The 20,368-nt window shown below is 45.2% G+C and overlaps 3 protein-coding genes across 4 annotated transcripts; all 3 read left to right on the plus strand.

Moving 5' to 3' along the window:
- Window positions 1–158: 158 nt before the first annotated feature.
- cyld3 (cylindromatosis (turban tumor syndrome) 3) lies at window positions 159–6,614 on the plus strand. Its single transcript, XM_079184479.1, has 17 exons — window positions 159–209; window positions 462–689; window positions 1,116–1,233; window positions 1,363–1,520; window positions 1,664–2,134; window positions 2,214–2,319; window positions 2,421–2,875; window positions 3,007–3,172; window positions 3,258–3,399; window positions 3,691–3,813; window positions 4,131–4,222; window positions 4,320–4,383; window positions 4,591–4,795; window positions 4,903–5,011; window positions 5,091–5,209; window positions 5,290–5,497; window positions 5,581–6,614. Exons 2-17 carry the CDS (start codon window positions 519–521, stop codon window positions 5,763–5,765), a joined length of 2,892 nt encoding a protein of 963 aa, XP_079040605.1. The 5' UTR covers window positions 159–209; window positions 462–518; the 3' UTR covers window positions 5,766–6,614.
- Window positions 6,615–7,116: 502 nt separating this feature from the next.
- Window positions 7,117–9,499, plus strand: emc4 (ER membrane protein complex subunit 4). Its single transcript, XM_079184340.1, has 6 exons — window positions 7,117–7,235; window positions 7,678–7,826; window positions 7,933–8,047; window positions 8,180–8,333; window positions 8,418–8,578; window positions 8,903–9,499. The coding sequence occupies exons 2-6, from the start codon at window positions 7,720–7,722 to the stop codon at window positions 8,936–8,938; spliced, it is 573 nt and encodes a 190-aa protein (XP_079040466.1). The 5' UTR covers window positions 7,117–7,235; window positions 7,678–7,719; the 3' UTR covers window positions 8,939–9,499.
- Window positions 9,500–11,358: 1,859 nt separating this feature from the next.
- On the plus strand, window positions 11,359–18,572 carry lpcat4 (lysophosphatidylcholine acyltransferase 4). 2 transcript variants are annotated; one of them, XM_079184343.1, is made up of 14 exons: window positions 11,359–11,499; window positions 11,632–11,750; window positions 12,275–12,638; window positions 13,529–13,641; window positions 14,000–14,060; window positions 14,261–14,319; window positions 15,569–15,603; window positions 16,033–16,087; window positions 16,200–16,282; window positions 16,594–16,719; window positions 16,806–16,962; window positions 17,300–17,392; window positions 17,471–17,606; window positions 17,895–18,572. In XM_079184343.1, the coding sequence occupies exons 2-14, from the start codon at window positions 11,661–11,663 to the stop codon at window positions 18,059–18,061; spliced, it is 1,539 nt and encodes a 512-aa protein (XP_079040469.1). In that variant the 5' UTR covers window positions 11,359–11,499; window positions 11,632–11,660; the 3' UTR covers window positions 18,062–18,572. The 2 variants fall into 2 exon arrangements, with proteins under 2 accessions (XP_079040469.1, XP_079040468.1); XM_079184342.1 differs by having other exon boundaries at window positions 11,365–11,499; window positions 11,615–11,750.
- The last annotated feature ends 1,796 nt before the right edge of the window (window positions 18,573–20,368 follow it).

The following is a 20,368-nucleotide window of genomic DNA, read 5'->3' on the forward strand; positions in this document are numbered from 1 at the left end:
ACTGTGGAATTTCCCCCCAGTCTTAGTAACGCCCACACGCGCTCTGATTGGCTGAAACTTCTCCCCCGTGGAACTTTTCCACACTTGCTATTGGCTCCCGCTGGTGTCGGTCACGCGGCTTCCTGCTTCACGGTGCGGTTTGTTATTGAAGCGTAGCTCCTTTAAATGAGAGGGGAAATGTTGACACGGCCGGGGAGTTGATGAAGTTGGTGAGTGTTTGATGAACGCCTACAGTTTTAAGTCAACTACGACACGGAATGTAGCTTTATCTGTTTTAACCTTTTTACACAAATGGACTTGTCTGTGAACATTAATGTAGAAAGTTTAATTGTGAACGTTAGTTCGCTAACTGCCGTTAACGTTACCTGTCGTTACCGTCACTAGGTGGACGCTGCGGCCCTCATGTCTTTATTTTGTATTTTCTTTTACATGTATATAATTATATTTCTTACTTTTTACAGGAAAAATAAGGATTTTAATTCCTCTGTGAACTACATATAAAAGACACGCATATAAAAATGTCAGCGGCTCATGAGCAAATCAGGAAGCGCCGCCCCCCCAAAATGTTTTTGATCTCGACCGACATGAAGGTGCAGGACCAGCTGGACGGTACCATTGTGCTGAAGCGGGGGTTCATCTGCCAGGAGCAAGATTCTGGCAAGAACAGAGGCGACTCCCTGTGGGTCAAGGTACACATTAACTTATATTAGATGTAATGCATCAGGTGAATTAATTAGCAATTATTTAAATATGAACAAATGGTTATATTATTATATACATTTTTTATATTATATAAAAATTATGAAAATAAAAATATATATAACAAATATTAAAATATATTATTTTCACTTCTGACACTTTGTAGACAAACCAAGTCATTTATTTAATTAGATTTTAATGTGTAGCTTAATTAATACTGAACATAATAATGACTTATTTACATCTAATAAACTATATTGTCTCTAAAGAGCACGTTTATCTTGCAGCCTGGTGAAACATAGAGCACACATATACCTAAACATACGATAAGTAAAACATTGTAAAATACATTAAACATATAATAAGATTCTCCTTTCTACTTGTCTTTCTCTCCACACCTCCTGTCTTCCCCACAGGTGTTGGACAACGAAGTAATGTTGAAAATAGAGAGGAAGTACCTGCTGGAAGTCCCGACTGACCTCAACGGCCTCTTGGAGCCTGTATGTGACCTGGAGGCTCGCCTAAAACTTCTAAGTAATGCATTAATAGTTAGCTGGTAGTGGTGTCGCAGTACTGTGCTTCCTTGTATTCTTGTAATGAACATGTAATCGGTTGCTTCCTCCCTCTGTAGTGAGGTTTTCATTGCTTTCTGTTTTTCCCCAGACAATCCCGGGAAGCTGCAGCTTTTGGCCACGCTGCCCGTCGACTCTCCGCTGTGGGTCCAAATAGGCTCGCAGGACGAGCTGGCGGAGGCGGATCTTAAATACATCGGGCCGCTGACCAGGGGCGGCAGCGCGGTGTTTTTTGGGGTGCAGCTCAAGGTAAAAGTGATCCATCAATTGATCAAGGATTTACTCCGTTTTCTGTCTGTAAATGGTCGTTTTCGGGGTGAAGTATTCCTTAAATCGTCTGTGATTGGTCAGAGAGTTCACCTGTAACTACCTTGCTCCGCCTCCCCCTGCAGGGTTCAGCAGTAGGTAAAGGAATAAGCACCGGCTCCTATAAAGGCCACCGGCTCTTCACCTGCCCCGAGGCCTGCGCCCTCTTCCTGCCGGTCAGCCACATCCGGCTCCGCCACTGGTCTCGAGACCACCAACACCACCAACATCACCACCAGCAGCGCAGCAGCAGCGGCGGCAATAATAACCCGCCCAGCAACGGGCAGCAGCACAGTCGTCACATTAGCTTCCACTCGCATCGTCCCAGCAGCCCTCCTCAGCCGCAGTCTCTGGGCGTCCTCTCTCGAACGGCGGAGTCGGCGCCCCTCGTGGCTCAAAACCAGGTTCAGGTCCGAGGTCCTGCGTCGCCTCCGCGGCTCCACGTAGGCCAGCGGGTGTGCTTCCCTCTGGAGAACGGCGTCTATGGAGGGGAGGTGCGCTTCTGTGGCCTCCTACCCGGCCGGTCCTCGTCGGGGACGTACGTCGGAGTCCTGCTGGTCAGTATGACGCAGGAGATCATTTATAACTATTTATTTTCAGTTGTTTTTATCTTCTTAAACACTTGACTCGTTCCAGGACGCTCCTCTTGGTGACTGGGACGGCCTTTATAAGGGAGAGAAGCTCTGCCACATTCCTTCCCCTCTCTATGGACTCCTTCTGCCCTCCACCAAGGTGTCCTCAGGTAACAGACCCTCAACGAGGACACAGACAGTTTTGTTGTGATCATGAAAAATATATTTGTAACGAGACTTCACATGAACTCTTATTCCATTTTGTCCCCAGAGCCGAAATCCCACCGTCACAACCCTCCTCTCCAGATGAGCAAATCCATCCAGAAGCCGTCACCGCCCTCCATCACCAAACCGGGCCCTTCGTCACTGTCGGCCTCCGCTCCCAGAGTCGCCCTGATGCCACCCGGTAAACCAGCGCTCAGACCTCCCCCGCTGCCTCCACCCAAACCCTCCCTCAAGGCCCTGCCTCCTCCCCCTCTCCCGCCTCCCAAACCCCACAGCCCGACGTCGCCGACCACCAACGGCCTTCACGGCCCGCCTTCGCCGCTGAGGTCTCCCGACAGCAGCAGCAGTGACGTCTTCGCAGAGGAGGGCGAGGAGGCGGGACCGGAGGGCGAGCTGGAGGTGGGGTCGATGGTCGAAGTGAACGACCCGCCGCTTTTCGGGGTCATCCGCTGGATCGGACAGATCGGAGGGATTTTGGAACCGGTGGCAGGAATTGAGCTGGTGAGGCGGAAGTTTCTGCTTCTCTTTCATTAAGTTGTTTTCATGCTAGTTTAATACCACCACAACTAGTTCCTTTTTTAATAGTCTCAAATGGATCTTCTAAACACCAACCTCCCCGCTGTGTGTGTCAGGACCAGGAGCTGTCTGCAGGGACAGACGGCAGTTACCTCGGCGAGCGCCACTTCCGCTGCCAGGCCAACAAGGGGCTGTTCGTCAAGCTTCGCAACTGCAGACGGGACTCCCGCTTTCCCGCCCCCGAGACGCCTGTCAATCAAGTGGAGCGATGCAACTCCATAGGTAGGAAAGTCACCGTGTGAGTGTGTATTTTAAACATATGTGTGTAGTTTATATCATGTCACACCGTCTCCTGTGCGGCTCCCAGCCTTTGCAGACTGGGGCAGCGAGCGCGTGGAGGAGCACACCCCCCCGTCGGACGGGGACGAGGCCGCCGACCTCTACCAGGGCTGGAAGAGAGGCATCCAGGGCCACCTCAACTCATGCTACCTGGACGCTACGCTCTTCAGGTACAACTCTGAGGCACTTTTATTTTTTATGGTTTTAGTAATGGCAGATATTTTATTTTTGCTATAATTGTATTTTCTTACTGTTTTTACATGATCGATTCATTCAGTGTTGTATTTAATTTACTCTTAACTTAAATCCTGTGCATTCGTTGGCTCCTCTTCTCTCCATTTCTGTCTTGTTTTTCGTCTCGTCGGTCATCAGTAAAGCACTTTGCATTAGTTTTAAAAGGTGCTATGTATAAATACAGCTTGACTGATTGATTCACTTAGATGGTCTGTTTCTCTCTGCAGTCTGTTCTCCTGCTGCAGTTCAGCAGACTGGGTGTTATTTTGGCCGTCTGACAATGAAACCGACCAGGACTCCCGTCAGGCTCAGGACCTGCTGCGCTGTGAGATAGTCAACCCTCTGAGAAGGTGTGTAAACGTGTATAAATGCCTGTTTGTTTTTTCTGACATGAGGATGAAGTACGATGCATCAATGCTCATGAAATAACAAGAAGAGCCCAACATGCTGTCATAGCATTGCTACCAATTATACTGTAACTGGTAGTTCTTCTTCTCACATTGCTCTTACTGTTCGTGTTACTGCTACTGATCATATGGTGAAATGTCACAACCAAATGCAACTTTAAAAGTCGTTCCAGTTGTAAGAAATCTGACAAAATGAATAACATGACTCGGTGATTGTGTTAATATTATTCAAACGTTTCTGTGCCGGTGTGTTTCTGAAGGTACGGCTACGTGTGCGCCAGTAAGACCATGGCCCTGAGACGACTGCTGGATGCTGTGAACAGCGACACGGGCTTCACCAACCAGGAGAAAGGTACGCGGTCCTCACTCCTCCATTTGGTGTGTATCTGTGTGTGTGTGTGTGATCAGACTGAGGAATGCTGTCATGCTGCTGCTGTTCTGTCCGGCAGATCCTGAAGAGTTCCTCAACAAGCTTTTCCAGCTCCTCCAAGTCGAGCCGCTCCTCAAGATCAGGTGACATCACTGCCGCTGACACACACACACACACACACACCCTGCTTCATTACCACACAGGCGAGTTGAAAAGGCTCTCACGCTATATATTGTTCTTGTGATGTGAGAAGGTAATGAGGTCGTGATCACACACAGTAAAGTGACCCTGTAGTTTACTTCTTTAATTGCACATTAATAAAAGCTTCCTCTGTCTCCTCGTACGTTCAGATCGATGACTCGGCAGCCTCAGGAGGGCCACCTCTACCAGCTCTTCCCCCCTACACTCCCTCCCTCTCCCTCCTCGCCCTTACCCCTCTCCCCGGTTGGCTCCCCCATCCCTCTCACCTCGCCATCGCCCAGCCGGATGCGGGTCGCCAGCGTCCAGGCGCTGCTGGAGTCCTCCTTCCTCCACGCCGGCCTCAAGTTTGTCGAGGTCACAGCAAATACGTTGTCACGTGTTGAGTTCGAGTCCCCTGAAACACCTCTTAACAATGACATCACGTGTGTTTGATCGCCCCCCCCCCCCCTCCCTCCCAACAGGCTCCCTCCTGCCTCCTGCTGCTCATGCCTCGGTTCGGGAAGGACTTCAAAATGTTTGACGCCATCTTGCCCACCCTCAGCCTGGACATCACAGACCTGCTGGACGACAGTGAGGACACTTTTGAGCAACGTTTCAGTCATATAAGATCTCGCTACATTCACATGAGTTGTTGTTGTTGTTGTTGTAGCTCTGAGACAGTGCAGTATCTGTCAGGCTGTAGCTGAGTGGGAGTGTCTCCAGTGTCACGACGACCCCGACATCACTCCCGGTCATCTCAAACAGTACTGCCAGACATGCAACACACAGGTAGCCGCCTCCTACTTTGCGCCTGACATCTATTTGTGCTTCGTGTATTGATGCTGCTCGTCTGCTCGGCCCATCGGCAGGTCCACAGTCACAGTAAGCGGGCGTCCCACGGCCCCGTGAACATCGCCGTCCCCGGGGGCCCGTGGTCCGGCCCTCTGCACTGCACCCGCCAGCGGATGTCCCTCTTCGCCGTGACGTGCATTGAGACCAGCCACTACGTGAGCTTCGTCAAGCACGGGCCCCGCCCCGCCGACTGGCTGTTTTTCGACAGCATGGCGGACCGAGAAGGTGAGTTTATCCTCCCCTGAGAGGCATTCAGGTAAATGACGTGAAAACAAGGTTAAAGCGCTCCCCGTATCTCTCTCTCCCAGGTGGAGAGAACGGCTTCAACATCCCCCACGTGAAGGCGTGTCCGGAGGTGGGCCGCTACCTCAGCCTGTCGGAGGACGAGCTGAGCAGAGTCGACTCCGCCTCCTTGCGGGAGTCCGTTCGCCGCCTGCTCTGTGACTCCTACATGTGTCTGTACCACAGCCCCGAGCTCAGCCTGTACAAGTGACACACACACACACACACACACACACACTGAAAAACTGATGCAAACATGTTGTCCTCAGGTTGATTGAACTGTCAGATGACGTCCAAAATATTAGTTTATTAGTGATGATAATCAGAGCCCCTGTTAGTCTATCCAGTATAATATGAAGTGTTTCATAACTCTTAGGTTGTTCACACTTTAAACATTAAACATTAAACAACCAGTGACTCTAGTTTCTAATCCAAACAGATGATATGATTTGTACAACGTAAACTAAACTTTAGGAGTTTTACTGTCTCGTACATTTGCTTGTAATGATGCTACTTTGTATTCATTTTGTATGTTCCAACATAACGTGTCGTACAAAAAGAGAAAGGAGGTATGTGATTCCTGGCTTGCTGGGTAGGAAACAGTCGTAACTTAAGAAGCGGGATACAAATGAATTAAAATGAAGCAGCAGATGGAATATTTGTTCTCAAAGACGTGTAGTCGATAATGAAACAATCTGCTACTTGTACATGAGAGCAGCCGTTTGATCCAATGTGCCTAATGAACACACAGCCGGTAGTTTGTTGGTGGTTTGAACTCTCGTCACGAGCGTGATGGTAGATGACTCGTGCCTGGTGGCAGTACTGGTCTTTAGAGTTTACCTGTGCCTTAATAACGCTCACACGCTGTACTGAACCACTGTTCCTGCAACATGTGACACACTTTACACTTTCAATTTTGCACTGCTTCATTTACATGTCAGTATGTGTGTGTATATAATAGCGTTGCCTTAAACTGACTGTGAAGATTGCACTCGGATGTTTGAACTTTTGTATTGCTTACGGGTTGTTTGATACAATGCAGCTGCAAATAAATGCTTTGATACTACCCTTCTAGTGTGTTTTTATTTTATTAAAATGTCTCCACACTCATGCAGATGTCACTCAGCAGCTAGATACAAGGTATGCTGTCGTGCATCCAAAATCTCCCCAAAGGAAAAATAAGAAATAAAGACGTTAATGTAAAAGATTTTACAAAACATTTAACAGATTCGTTAGTCTTTAAGAATCTGTAATTAAACATTTTTATTAGGAGAAATAAATGCATAACGTTTTAATATACTTTATTAAAACCACATCCCTTGTGTATACATTACAACTTATAAATGCACCAGGATGACCGATATAGTGAAGCCTTACAGGTGTTTTGTTTCCACTGCTTGTATTATTTTAAATATTTATTCATATTATTCTTGTACACTATCTTTTGTACCAAATGTTTACTACGTCAATGATTTTGAGGAGAATTTAAACTGTTCTCCTGAAGTGCCACTAGAGGGCGGAAGTGACGCAACATCCGGATCGCCGGTGTAGCGACGTCATCATTACGTGCCCGAGAAACAGCGAGCGACGAAGGAGTCCGACTTCAACATTCTTTGCTAATTTCATCACAAAATAACGATATATATAAACCAGATATCAGTCGTGTGGATGTTTGTATAAGGTAAGATTAATTTTAAGTGACGACGTGTCGTCTTGTTTTAGACGTAACGTCATTGTTGTTTGAGCACCGACGTCAAGTGACAGTAACGTCCTAATTTGCATCGTGTTGGTTCGCTTTAATTTTCAGATGTTCTTGTAACAGTCCAGATTGCAGGTGCAACGCAATTGAAGCATTTTCCAAAATGTTTGTCCTAAATATATTAGATTATTTCTTCTTTTTAACCAAATCTGCTGTAAAAACTGGGCCTGTTTCTGGTTCAAGGCTCGTTTTTTTCCAGATTGTTTTTATTATTGTGAGTATTTATGACACTGGCACGAGACAGAACAACCATATATGTTACTGTTAATCTGTTTTTTAAGTTTTCATCCACGCTGGTAGAGAGCCAGACAAAAAGGAAAGACTCTGCCCATCTGATTTCTGTTGTTTGTGTCTCTTTGTGTAGCTGCTTTCTGTCTCTCGAGGTCCAGCAGTGAAGTCGGTTGCGATGGCGTCTCCAGGGGGACAAGGAGGAGGAGGAGCACTGTCGACGAGAGGAGGCAGCGGGGCCCGGAGGATGAAGTGGGCTCTGGAGCTGAGCTTGGGCAACGCCAGGTAAACAAACACAGTGCATCCAAACCATCAACCGTTAAAGCTGTGGGGGAACTCACCGTCACAGTCGTCCATTGGGACAGTGAAAGCTAAACTCTGTGTGTTGCAGGAGTCGTGCGGACCGACAGGGCGGTCAGGGAGACGTCGTTTACCCGATCGGCTTCTCCGAGAAACCCGTCCCCGACACCAGCATCCAGGAGACGGACAAGAACCTGGTGGAGAAGGTAAAGCAGGAAGGAGAACCTTTACTTCCTTTCTCTTCTTCAAATATAATTAAGTTCCATTCGTGTTATGCATGATCAAATAAATAAAACCCAAAATGCTGAGCGTGTCCCTCCTGACTCTTGTCTTAACAGCGTTGTTGGGACGTGGCTCTCGGGCCCCTGAAGCAGATCCCCATGAACCTGTTCATCATGTACATGTCGGGCAACACCATCTCCATCTTCCCCATCATGATGGTGTGCATGATGGCCTGGAGACCCATCCAGGCGCTCATGTCCATGTCGGCCAGTGAGTATCCAGCATTCACAGATTCAGTGTCACGTCGAGCTCGTCGCTGCGTAAACTGAGTATTCCTTCGCTCTTCGTTCTCAGCCTTCAAGCTGCTGGAGAGCTCCAGTCAGCAGTGGCTCCAGGGCCTTGTCTACCTGGTCGGGAACCTGCTGGGCTCGGCGTTGGCCATCTACAAGTGCCAGTCGATGGGGCTGCTCCCGACGCACTCTTCTGATTGGCTGGCTTTCATAGGACCGCCTCAGGTAAACGGCACTGAACGTCTGTCTGTATGCGTTTTTATTTTACTAAATTGTGATCCACTACCTTTTTGGTTGTAACCCATAAATCCTTAGCTGCTGTTCACGTTTGGGCCAGTAGAGGGGAGCATATGCCCTTTATTTTGTCTTTATTTAACCAGGCAAGAGATTAGGAACACACTTTATTTACAATGGCAACCCGGCAAAATTAAAGCTATTTTCCCATCATAAACAATTTAATAAATGATGTCCACTCGATATCTTTCTTTCCCGTATTTATTTCTAGTAACACCGGCTCGATTTAACCGTTTTTTCTCTCCCTCTCCACAGAGGATGGAGATCATGGGCGGCGGGATGGTGTTGTGAAGAGGAGGCGGCGTGAAAAATACCAGATTCAGATTATTTACAGATGTTTATTTACTGCACATTCTCCACGACCGGTTCATTTTCCACAGTTACCAGACTCTCTGCCACACACGTGTTTTATTTGCCCTTTTTTTTTTTTTGACAGAAATTTTAAATGTTTCATTCTTTCGTTTTTTCCATCCTTGTTGCTTCCCGTTCATATTTTAATAAAGGTTTAAAAGCCAGCAGACGGTCAAGTTTAACTCCTGTATTTTTCTTTTTTAAGTTTATTATTTTACAGATTACAGAACCAAGTTTCTGGAGGTTAATATCATTAAAACAGAACTTTATAACGACTAAAACTGGACATACTGTGTAAAACATTTTCATCTTGTCAGGAGCAGATGTCTTATTAGGTTTTTATTAGTATTCTCTTCTTCTTTTTCTATTCTTTTCTTTCTAAATTTGTAGTGAAACTCATGATTTACGCACGCTAGCATTTACTAACCTGTTTTAATTTATGAGTCTGTTTAATTTATACTTCCTACATGAAAACGTTCTATTGAATAAATAAATCCTTACTGACCAACGTGTGTTCAACTGTGTCGGTAAATGTGTTGGATGCAAAAAGAATGGCGTTGAGGCGGGAGTTTTATATAGATTAAGTGTTTTCTCTCCAGAGATGTGAGTAAAAAACTCTGATAACGAACGTTTCAGTCACAGCCACAGAAAAGAAGGTTTGATCTCAAGATAACCTGATTAAACAACTGGAGAACGGTCGTGCAGTAGGACAATGAATATAAGACGTGGGTGTAAGATCTGGTGGTTTTAGGCTGCTAGGCAGATCAGTTTTATGGTAATAATGCATAATTAATACAATAATTTACAGTAGTTTTGCATCAATGTGAGGAAGTGTTAACTTAGTAACTTTTTAAATATTTTTTCCAGTATTTAATTAGCTTTTTACCTCCTTATTTTATTTTTAAACTGTCAATCATTTTTATGGAAAAAAGCCTATATCATGACAAATTATAATATGAAAATATGGAATTTAATCAACCAATTTTATCCCCATTTTTTGTATTTTATCCGCTAATTTGGGGATTAATGAAACAGCACTACACATCTGTATTGTGTTTCCTGAGAAGAAATAAGATAATTAGGCAATGACGTGACCTGGAGATTAGAAAGTTTCATACAAAAGAGAAAAGTGTGGCAACTTGCATTGACAACTTTTCCTTCTCTTTTTTTCTACCGCCTGCTTGTTTCTGTCCGTCTTTGTGGGCGTGTTGCTGTTTTTTTTGGTATCAGCAGCAACACCCTGAGAGAACAAAGGCAGTCAGGTAGGGCAGAGGGAAAACCTGAGAGGCCAGTAGCTGAGAGGGAGCAGAGCTTTTGTTACGTCATGCATGAGTAAGAATGTGAGGACATTTACACAGATTGCCCCAACGCCCCTAAACACGACGAATGAGATCAAAGCTCTGCACTTTCTCTGTAAATTAAAGGCAATCTGTCAATTCTATGTCAACTTTTTTTTAATGCTGAATGTTTAATATCCATTTTTTTGGTGTCTTTTAATTGTGCTTAAAGTAGTGTGGGAATAAAGGCATATATATATATAATACAATAATAATTATGAGAAAGATTTTGACTCAAACTTTTGACCTAATATCATGTCATAATTCTGTATTATTATCATAGTTTTACTTAGAATATCACATTGGTGGAATGTAACTAAGTACATTTACTCAAGTACCATAATTAAGTAATTTTACTTTACTCCGGTATTTCCATTTTATGCTACTTTATACTTCCACTACATTTTAGAGGCAAATATGTTGCTTATTTTTCTTTACTCCACTACATTTATTTCACAGCTTTAGTTACTAGTTACTTTGTAGATTAAGACTATTAACTATAAGGATAAACTACCCAGCAGTGGGACTGTATAAAGTAACTGAAACCAGGCCAACATTAATGCTTCACAATCCAGTAACCTAACATAAATAATGTATATTTTTAAGGAATGAGTTTAATTTTAAATGCAGGACTTTTTACTTGAAACAGACTATTTTTACAGTGTGTTATTGATCATTTTGCTTTGATTTATTGATTAGAATTTATGTCGAAGTAGCCTTAAGTTATACATTTTGTTTTTAACTCAACATGTAATCGATTGAGCTTCCATATTTTCCCCCTAACGTCTTGGAATACCGAACGTTTTTTTGGTTTTGTTTAATGGTTCCAGGGACCGGTTTGTCTTGCCGGACTGGCCCAGCCCCTGGGTGTTTGTGGGCCGGGCCGTGAAGGGGCGGGCCAGGTGAGGAGGAGAGAACAAGAGCGAGAGAAGGATGGGCACTACTTCTTCACAGCGTTTGTTTGGTGTCAGCATGTGGAGGACATAAAGCAGAAAAGTTTTTTAACTGAAGCTAACGTGTGTTTTTGTTGTTTTTTTAGTTTAGTTTTTATTTAGCTTAGCTAACGTCGTCTGTTTTCCCGTCCGGAGTACTCCTCAGCCGTTGGTTTTGAACGTTGGCTAACGTTCTATTTTTAAATCGGGCTGCGCGAGACACTTCTAACAAGTAAGCAACCTGTCAGCTGACAAAATAAAAAGTTTCTTCAAAGTAAAAGTCAGTGTAAATATTGTTTTTCTCCATTTTTAAAAAATTATTTTTTAAAAATAACGTTATTTATTAGTTGAACGTGTCCGTCAGGTTCGACCCCCCCACCCCCTGTCGTCGCCATGGAGAGAAACGGCCGTCACCCGGCAACACAGGAGTATCCACATCCGTTCATCCACGAGGTGAAGCTGACCCGCGCGCAGAGGATCAGGGTAACTACAGCTTTTTAATTTAACAGCGACGGAAGTCAAACATCTGCCACCTGAAACAAATTGGACTGGGGGGTAAAAAAAGTGACTCTGAACTACTTTTAACACCATTTGAATAATGTGCTTTAAAATTCTCCCAGGAGTCAGTGCGATACGGGTGCTATATACATTTGGATATATTTGTCAAAACTCCATAAGTTCCCTTTTCGTGATCATTTCCTTTTGCATGCTTTATTTCTGTTTACCTTTTCACTCTCTTTCTCTATTGAAGGGAACAAAAGAGTCTTTCACATCTCCCTATCTGAATGTGTTGCTTAAGCAAAACAGCCAAGTTATAAATGAGTCAGGCCTAGACAGGCATGACGGATGATAATAACAACATACCACAGAGTATCTCTACTCTTTGACACATCAGTAGGGCGGTGACACATGGCTGACATTAGTAACATGTTGTTTCTGAGAGTATTCTTTCATCTAAAACCTGTATTTTGTTTTTAAATAACTTTTCTTCTTCTTCTGGTCCCCAGGGCATCGTCCTGGGCAGCGTCCTCGTCCCCCCCCGCATCCTCATGACGGTCCTCTGCTTCCTCGTCATGTGGCCCGTCGCCCGGCTCCGACTGGCCGGCCTCTCCGAGGAGCAGCGCTCTCGGCCCGTGGAGGGCTGGAGGCGCTGGCTCCTCCACCCGATCATGCTGGGGCTGAGCCGGCTGGCCTTCTTCTTCCTGGGTTTCCTGTGGGTGAGGGTCAAAGGCCGCCGGGCCGGCCTGAAGGAGGCGCCGGTGCTGGTGCTGGCGCCTCACAGCAGCTTCTTGGACATGGTGTCTCTGATGCCGACCCAGCTGGCGACGGTGGTGTCCCGGTCGGAGAACACCAGCCTGCCGGTCATAGGAGGTGAGGACACACACACACACACACACACACACACACAGACACACACACACACATTTGACTAAACGCACCACATGAAAGCATTACCTCGGGCTCTGGGAACGTGTAACACATTTTATAGACAAAATAAATAACTAATTCCAGAAACCTCACTTGCTACAGCTCCCAGTCTGGTTTCATCTTCTTAATCTATTATTATTATAAGAAGACATGTTGTATCTTTTTTTTTTTAACTGCTGTCTTAAGGGCCTGAAGTCTCCTTTTGTAGTGTAGGACAAGCATGCAGGTGTAAGTGACATCGATTGTCTGACATATGTTCAAAGTGGTCAGTCACACACGCAGTGTGTTTGACTGTCTCATCACAAAAACACAGTTTCTTTTGTTTTAAATATCATATAATTAGTGTTATCAAAAGTCAAGATTCCATACATTTATTTATTCATTCATTTTAAAAAGTTCCGGTAAACTTAAAAGCATCACAACTGCACTGTCTTCTGTTATTTTCCAGGTAAGAGACGGTGAAATAGAGTAAATATGTTAAATATATTTGCTTTAACGCGTAATAAATAATAGCTCTGTTTATAGCTATGCAGCTTTCAGAAGGGCCTGGGTGACATCATGTCTTACTGAGTTCATTTTTAACAGACACAGAGCAAAATGCCCAACGGTGGGAAACAGTTTTAGGCAAACGACCAAGAATAATATTTGGAAAAGACGCGCCGAGGAGCATGAAAGTATGCGAGGAAGTCCAAAAGATAAACAAGTGACTCACTGTTTGGGCTTCTGATCGGCCTCTGCCCGTCTTGCTTCCTCGGTCGTCGACTCCCTTCTGGTTCTGGTTCTGGTTCTTGTGTAACAGTTCTCTGTGTGTGTGTGTGCGTTTGTGTTTTCAGCTCTGCTGGAGTTCAACCAATCCGTGCTGGTGAGCAGGACGGACCCAGAGTCCAGGAGGAAGGCGGTGGCGCAGCTCACAGAGAGGCTGACCTCCGACGGCTACTGGCCCCAGGTGAGACGTCGATGCTTTATGGCGACTACCGCCGAACCATCCAGTTGCAGCAATTAGGGCAACGCCAGAAAGCACGACAACAGTGCAAGACCTCATTGGAACCGCTAAGTCTTTTGCTTGTGGTCCTTATCGCTGAGTCAGCAGAAGCAAACAGCTGATCAAGATTAGATGGGGATGCTTGATTTAGTAAAGAGGGGCAACAAAACGCTTTATCTGCCTCCCGTGAGTGCACTTGTTATTGCATCATTTTTAGGCTGAAGATGCATCGTCACAGCAGAAGGTTGTTTCTGTGATTCCTGGGTCATAAATATAACTCTCTCATACTCATAACGTCACATTTTCTGACTCCTTCGGCTAGATGCTGATGTTTCCCGAGGGAACCACAACCAACGGCAGCGCGCTCATCAAATTCAAACCTGGTGAGTACGAGCAGTGAGCCTCCTCGGCACACTTTCCACCGGTGTGTTCGTACAGTTGGTGCAGGAATGAGGGAGAAAAGGGCGCAGCAGCAGCAGCAGCAGCAGCTGCTGGTTGTTTTGCTGCTCTTCTCTCATTCCAGTCTTTCCACTCTTGTCTCATCTCCCTTTTTTTTTCTTTTTTTATTTCGCCTCGTCATCAGGTGCCTTCCTCGCCGGACTCCCGGTCCAACCGGTTCTGTTGCGCTACCCCAACAAGCTGGTGAGTGAAGTCGTTGATCTGCTCGTTTTGTAACAACAGGCGAGACGACAGATTTGATTCTCGCTGTTAAACATCAGATCATAACTTTATCCAGAGTAAGGAAACACTTAACTGAGCTCTAGCCCGGTCTCTTTAAGGTTAATTTAAAGACATTTATACTGACTTTAGAGAAGATATTTATTCGCTGATTCACAAACTTTACGAATTACCTCAATTTATTAATTAATCTCACATTTTTGTTCATTTATGGACATGAGTTAAGCCATTAAATAACTGTCTGGCTCTAAATAGAGACTCTTTAATTGAGCTTTACTTTAGCAAGAGACATTTTGACAACACTGGCTTTATTAAAGGAAGGGATTATAGTTCGTTAAAGGCAATTATCAAGGATTGTATTGTTGTTAATCTGCTGAGATACTTGAAGCAGGTGCACTTCCTGCTTCTGGGAGAAAGGCTGGTGTGTTGTGCTGGCTCTCTGTTTATAAACTCATCTTTATTCACTTATCTCATGCACACACATTAATCAAAACGTGGGAACAGCTTAATTCTATTGAAGCTATGAATTCTGTGTAGGAAAATATGGAATTTAATCAACCAATTTTATCCCCATTTTTTTGTATTTTATCCGCTAATTTGGGGATTAATGAAAGAGCACTACGCATCTGTAATGCGTTTCCTGAGAAGAAATACGTGTGTGCGTGTGCGCGCGTGAGCGAGAGAGATAGCAAAGCTTATCAGCGCGTTGTTTACTGCATGCTTCAGGGTTGTCGTCTTTTAAGATCTTAATCTAAAACAGAAGTGGCAACAAATCACAAACTATGTCACTGGAACAAAAGTCACACTGTCCTTGTTCCATTTATTTATTTATAAGTTGAGCAACCTGCATTGCTGTGATGGCGCACAAACAGTGGACGCTTTGTTCTGTCACTGTTTGCTTTCACACACTCGTCTCTTCCTCGTTTATCCTCACGTCACACCCCTCTGGTTGTTCACCCGTCTTCAAACTTGGCCTTCGTTTTGATCTCCACTACACACCTGTAAAGACTTGTGTTCCTGCGACACAAGGTGTCTCACTCACACACACACACACACACACACACAAGGTGAAAACAATACCAGCGTCGCAATCACTACTAGTCAAAGAAAACCTCCGCACCCAGTCTGCTACCGAGGAGTGATTCATAATGTTTTCTTCTGTTCGCACCTCGTTGTGTCCACTGATCACAACCTTTGTATGACTCTTCCTCAGGATACCGTTCGCTGGACGTACAAAGGAACAAGCTGGTGAGTTCAGCTGTCGAACAGTCTGGTGAACGTGGAACTGTCTGGTTTAAAAAAAACCAAAACACACACACTAGACTTCTACATACTGCATAGTGCAACACCACAAACTGCAGCCTTCAAAATGGCCGTGGCGTTGAATCCACACCTCTTTTAAACAAAGGCTCAGCATTATAACGTCCATACGGGAGGATTTATTATGTCTGGACACTTTTATTACTCTGCATGAGTTTTCTCTTGGTGCACCTGCAGTAGTTAAACTGGGTGTGTACTGGAAGTACATTTCTGGCCACATTAGTCATGTTGCACTAAGAAGAAGCTGGTTTTATGACAACATATTTACCTCTTCACCATTTATACTGTGGTGTCTTTCCCTCTTTAATGTCTCTTGAGTGTTTTTTTTTACTTAAAGTGTATCTTGTCGTCTCTTAGGACTCAGGCAGTGTGGCACACAACTTCTCAGTTCTACACCAACGTAACTGTCGAGGTAAGACCGTTTACCTGATCTGATTACAGACTGGTGTGACTGCGTGAATACCAAAATCCAATGTGTGTTTTTCTGCTCATGTGACTAAAAATGTTTCTTTGTTATGCTGCAGTTCCTCCCAGTTTACAGCCCCTCACAGGAGGAGAAGAATGACCCCAACCTGTACGCAGACAATGTGCAGAAACTCATGGCCAAGTAAGTGGCAGATGTTTTATGATTTTATGTCACTATATCAGGTACATTTGGTGATATTCTTAGATAAGATATTGATCCCCTGTGGGGACATTCAGGTGTTGCAGCAGCACACGGGCAGAATAAGTTCAAATCAATAGAAATATAACTAGAAGTATATCAAATGGAAACAATACAAGAGCCATTAAACTCTGCAAGTAGTACCCATAACAAGGGCCTCACTGTCAGGGATTCAGGGGTGTATTAACCGAGCCAACAACCAGTAGAGACTACACACCGTGTGTCTAATGCTGCGCCTCTCTGCTGTGCTGCAGGGCCCTTGGAGTCCCGTCTACAGATTATGTGATGGAGGGCCGAGTCCCCGTCGATAAGCTGGGCGGTCTCTCTCTCCCACTGGAGTCTCCGGCCAGGAAAACACTCAAGCTGCTGCGCGGAAACGGGTGAGACGAGATCTGTGTTCATCTCCATGCATCAGCCCTGTGAAATACTTTCTTTTTGATACTCACCCTCTTCATCTCTCCCTCAGTCTGGGAGCGCATGAAGTGGAAGCGGCACTGGACAGAATGATTGACAGGTGTCAGTCAGGAGCTCAGGGGTCAAAGGTCAGCGCAGAGGAGCTCTCCTCTATCCTCGGGCTGACGGATACACAGACGGACGTCACCGTCTGTGACTTTTACTCCAAGGTAGAATGATTTTAATGATTACTTCTTCATTTTCACTGGTTATTAAGCAGGTTCAGCACTAAATGTGCTCCGGAGCTTTATGAGAGTCCATGTTGTTGGATATTACCGGTTGATACGGCGCTCAGAAGATGTACAGATGTCTATCATCCAAAACGTAGTTAAATGTTATTCAGATTGGTTGTTTGAATGCCGACTAGAGTATAATACCTTCTTTATAGATCGTTAAATACCAGTTTCTGTCTCCGCTCGCACCTTTTTATTAAGAAACAGACAAATATAAGTAAAAACTGTGTCCAAAAACATGTAATAATGCGTGTTTGTTTGTTTGTTTGTTCAGGATGAGATTGTGGACCTCAGGCCGATCTATTTGACTGTCGCCGCTCTGTCAGGATGCGTCAGCTTCAAGTCACTACTTCACACAGCTTTCACTGTGAGTCCTATCGTTTCCTTTACCGCATTTCTACTTTTTCAGTGAACATCTTTTAAAGATCTTTTTGTCGTTATCCAGCTGTTTGACGGAGAGGGCCGAGGCAGTCTGAGTGCAGAGGAGCTGACGGACCTCATGGGGGCGCTGCTGGATTTCCCTCAGCGCAACACCGCCGAGCTTTACGCTCAGGCGTCCAGCGAAGGCCGGCTCACTGAAGGTGAGTCTCTCTCAGCAATGAGTGAGGTGTTCTAATAGTAGAACAACAGGCAGCTCAGACACCTCTTATAATGATCAAGAAATCACATTCTGTTCACTAAAATATTAGTATGTCGGTACCTTAACACACACCCAACAACAACAAGACAACTTAACAAATATACAGTTAGCCATCAGTTCTGGGAAGACAACTATTTTTAGAGTTAGTAGCCTTTTTGCTTCATAATGTAACAAAAAAAAATATCTTAAATAATAATACTGACATTTAAATCCGCCTCGTGTCCCACAGAAAGTCTGCTGCGAGTGCTGACGACCCACCCGACCTATCAGAGAGTGGCGAGCGAGTACATGCGGCCCGAGGAGGCGGGCTCCCAGCCGGCCAATGGGAAGAACAACAACGGAAGCGTGCACAACAGCAACAACGGATCCCTCCACCACAACAAAAAGTTTGAATAAGGAAGAAAACCGGATTCTGCTTTTTACAGGACGATAAGTCAGGTTTGTTTTATGTCCTCTGCGTCCTCGAGTGCAGCAACGGGACAATAAACGTCGACAAAGGATTGTATTTTTAAGTGTGTGTGTGTGTGTGTGTGTGTGTTTATAGATGTATTTTAAAGTCTATATTACTGTACAGTCAAACATGCTGACATTAGAAAACCAAATAATGACTACAGTGGCTCTGAGGTGTGACTGCGTCTTGTATATTTTGAAGTTTACGAGTGCACATTATTTTTTTAATTATACAAATAAATCGTGCTCATGTGTTGTTCCAGATGCTGTTAAAAGACTCTATTACCTTGCAGAAAATGTCTTATTTATATAATTCCCTCTTTTGTATGTTTGTTTTTTTTTTTAAACGGGACAATGGCAAAAAGAAACGCTGTAAATCAAAAAAGTTTATTTTCCGTAAATGAATCCGTGTGATTGTATTGTTTATACTTAAGAATAAATTAAACTGTGAATTGTTTTCAGGAGGTTTATCTGTGGAGTTCTTTCCCCCCACAAACACACACATCTACTTTCTGCATCTATTCTCCAAAACACATTAACTATTAATCTTCCTCCCGCCTCTTAGCGTTGTTTTTTTCCTTTTCTCGCCTTTCCCTCCTTCTCACCCAGCGGTCGGTTGTGCGTGTTCGTTTTGCACAAGATACAGTTTTTCATACTTTGTGGAAAGCCGTGTTGTCTCCTTTGAGAGCTTCTTGTCGAGGGTGGACTCCATTTACAGCCAGATGTTTCCGCCTCAAACGTGTCTCCGGGCCCGTGTTTCGCTTTCACATTGGCTGCCGGCTTTTCCTCCTCGTCTCTCTCCGTGTTGGCCTCCGCTCTGCTCTTCCTCCTTCCTCTTTTCGTCGGACTCAAGATGATCGTCTCGTTCACCCTTGTCTCCTTCTCTTCATGCCGGTGTCTTTTCATCGGACTCTGGCGTTCTGCCTCGTCTCCATTTGCTCTTTCATCTTCCACACCTGCTGGGTTTGATGGTTGCCGTGTCGCCGCTGTTCTTTTTGGCACATTTTGTGACCTCAAGCTGTAGAAGTCGCATGTTTGGGTTTGCGGTTGGCTCTCTGGATGTCTTTTCACAGAAGGAGACGCCCTTCTCTCGACCAGCGGTTCGTCCCCTGATGACTCCTTTGTTGAATGAGTATCTGTCTGAACTTCTGGGCTCTGCGGAGAAGATTCAGTTAGAGACACCTTGTCCTCGTTGGTCTTAGCGTCGTTAGCTTCCTCCTTACTCTCCTCTTTGTCCCTCCTGTTTCTGCTTCTTTTCATCGGACTCTGGCGTTCTGCCTCGTCTCCATTTGTCCTTTCGTCTTCCACACCTGCTGGGTTTGATGGTTGCCGTGTCGCCTCTGTTCTTTTTGACACATTTTGTGACCTCAAGCTGTAGAAGTCGCATGTTTGGCTTTGCGGTTGGCTCTCTGGACGTCTTTTCACAGAAGGAGACGCCCTTCTCTCGACCAGCGGTTCGTCCCCTGATGACTCCTTTGTTGAATGAGTATCTGTCTGAACTTCTGGGCTCTGCGGAGACGATTCAGTTAGAGACACCTTGTCCTCGTTGGTCTTAGCGTCGTTAGCTTCCTCCTTACTCTCCTCTTTGTCCCTCCTATTTCTGCGTCTTTTCATCGGACTTGAAGCCGAGTCGACGTCGTCCTCAATTTCTATCTTTGACGAGGACTTTCTCTTCCACTCGGAGTGTTTGATTTTCCCTCTGCCTTTACTGGCAGGAGGAGGAATCAGCTGCTCTCTTTCCTCAGTTGTCGTCCTTCTGGTTCTTCTTGCAAAACTGGACATTTTAATTTGAACCTCTTTTGGGATTTTGGTCGACGGGGCGTTTCCTGCCCCCGTCTCACGGCTCACCTTGGGGTCATTGGCGTCCCGCTGCGCCGCTCCCTCCACCTTGAGTTTCTGCATCTCCCCTGCGACTTTCTGATGACGTTCCCTCTCTCCAATCTCTGAAAACTGCCCAGCTGTATTTGCCGTTTTTGATGCCCGGCCCCGCTTTTCATGACTTTCATGACTCTCCTCTCTTTTAAATAACTGCCTTCCTCGTCGCCGCGTCGCTGCTTTACCGACCTCCTTCTTCTCCGTCTCACCCCGCTGTCCCGCCCTGAGTTCAGAGGATGCAGAGTCTGCGTTAGATGGCCCAGGAATTGCTGCAGGACAAGAGTTTGGGGTAATGTTTTCAGGGCCACATGGTTCCGAAGGCTCCCTTATCAGAGGCGGTGGGTGAGGACGTGTCTTCGAAGCCGGGACACTCGGCGC

The sequence above is a fragment of the Pholis gunnellus genome (genome assembly GCF_910591455.1).
Source record: "Pholis gunnellus genome assembly, chromosome: 23".
In the NCBI taxonomy this organism is placed as follows: Eukaryota; Metazoa; Chordata; class Actinopteri; order Perciformes; family Pholidae; genus Pholis; species Pholis gunnellus.

Bases quoted from the DNA above. Each gene is read 5' to 3' on its own strand.
- emc4 (XM_079184340.1), top strand. From the start codon at position 7,720: ATGGCGTCTCCAGGGGGACAAGGAGGAGGAGGAGCACTGTCGACGAGA. The intron at 8,048-8,179 runs GTAAAGCAGGAA...TTGTCTTAACAG, and splicing joins ACAAGAACCTGGTGGAGAAG to CGTTGTTGGGACGTGGCTCT. The intron at 8,334-8,417 runs GTGAGTATCCAG...CTTCGTTCTCAG, and splicing joins GCTCATGTCCATGTCGGCCA to CCTTCAAGCTGCTGGAGAGC.
- cyld3 (XM_079184479.1), top strand. From the start codon at position 519: ATGTCAGCGGCTCATGAGCAAATCAGGAAGCGCCGCCCCCCCAAAATG. The intron at 2,320-2,420 runs GTAACAGACCCT...TTTTGTCCCCAG, and splicing joins CTCCACCAAGGTGTCCTCAG to AGCCGAAATCCCACCGTCAC. The intron at 4,223-4,319 runs GTACGCGGTCCT...TCTGTCCGGCAG, and splicing joins CTTCACCAACCAGGAGAAAG to ATCCTGAAGAGTTCCTCAAC.
- lpcat4 (XM_079184343.1), top strand. From the start codon at position 11,661: ATGGAGAGAAACGGCCGTCACCCGGCAACACAGGAGTATCCACATCCG. The intron at 13,642-13,999 runs GTGAGACGTCGA...TCCTTCGGCTAG, and splicing joins CCGACGGCTACTGGCCCCAG to ATGCTGATGTTTCCCGAGGG. The intron at 17,393-17,470 runs GTGAGTCCTATC...GTCGTTATCCAG, and splicing joins TACTTCACACAGCTTTCACT to CTGTTTGACGGAGAGGGCCG.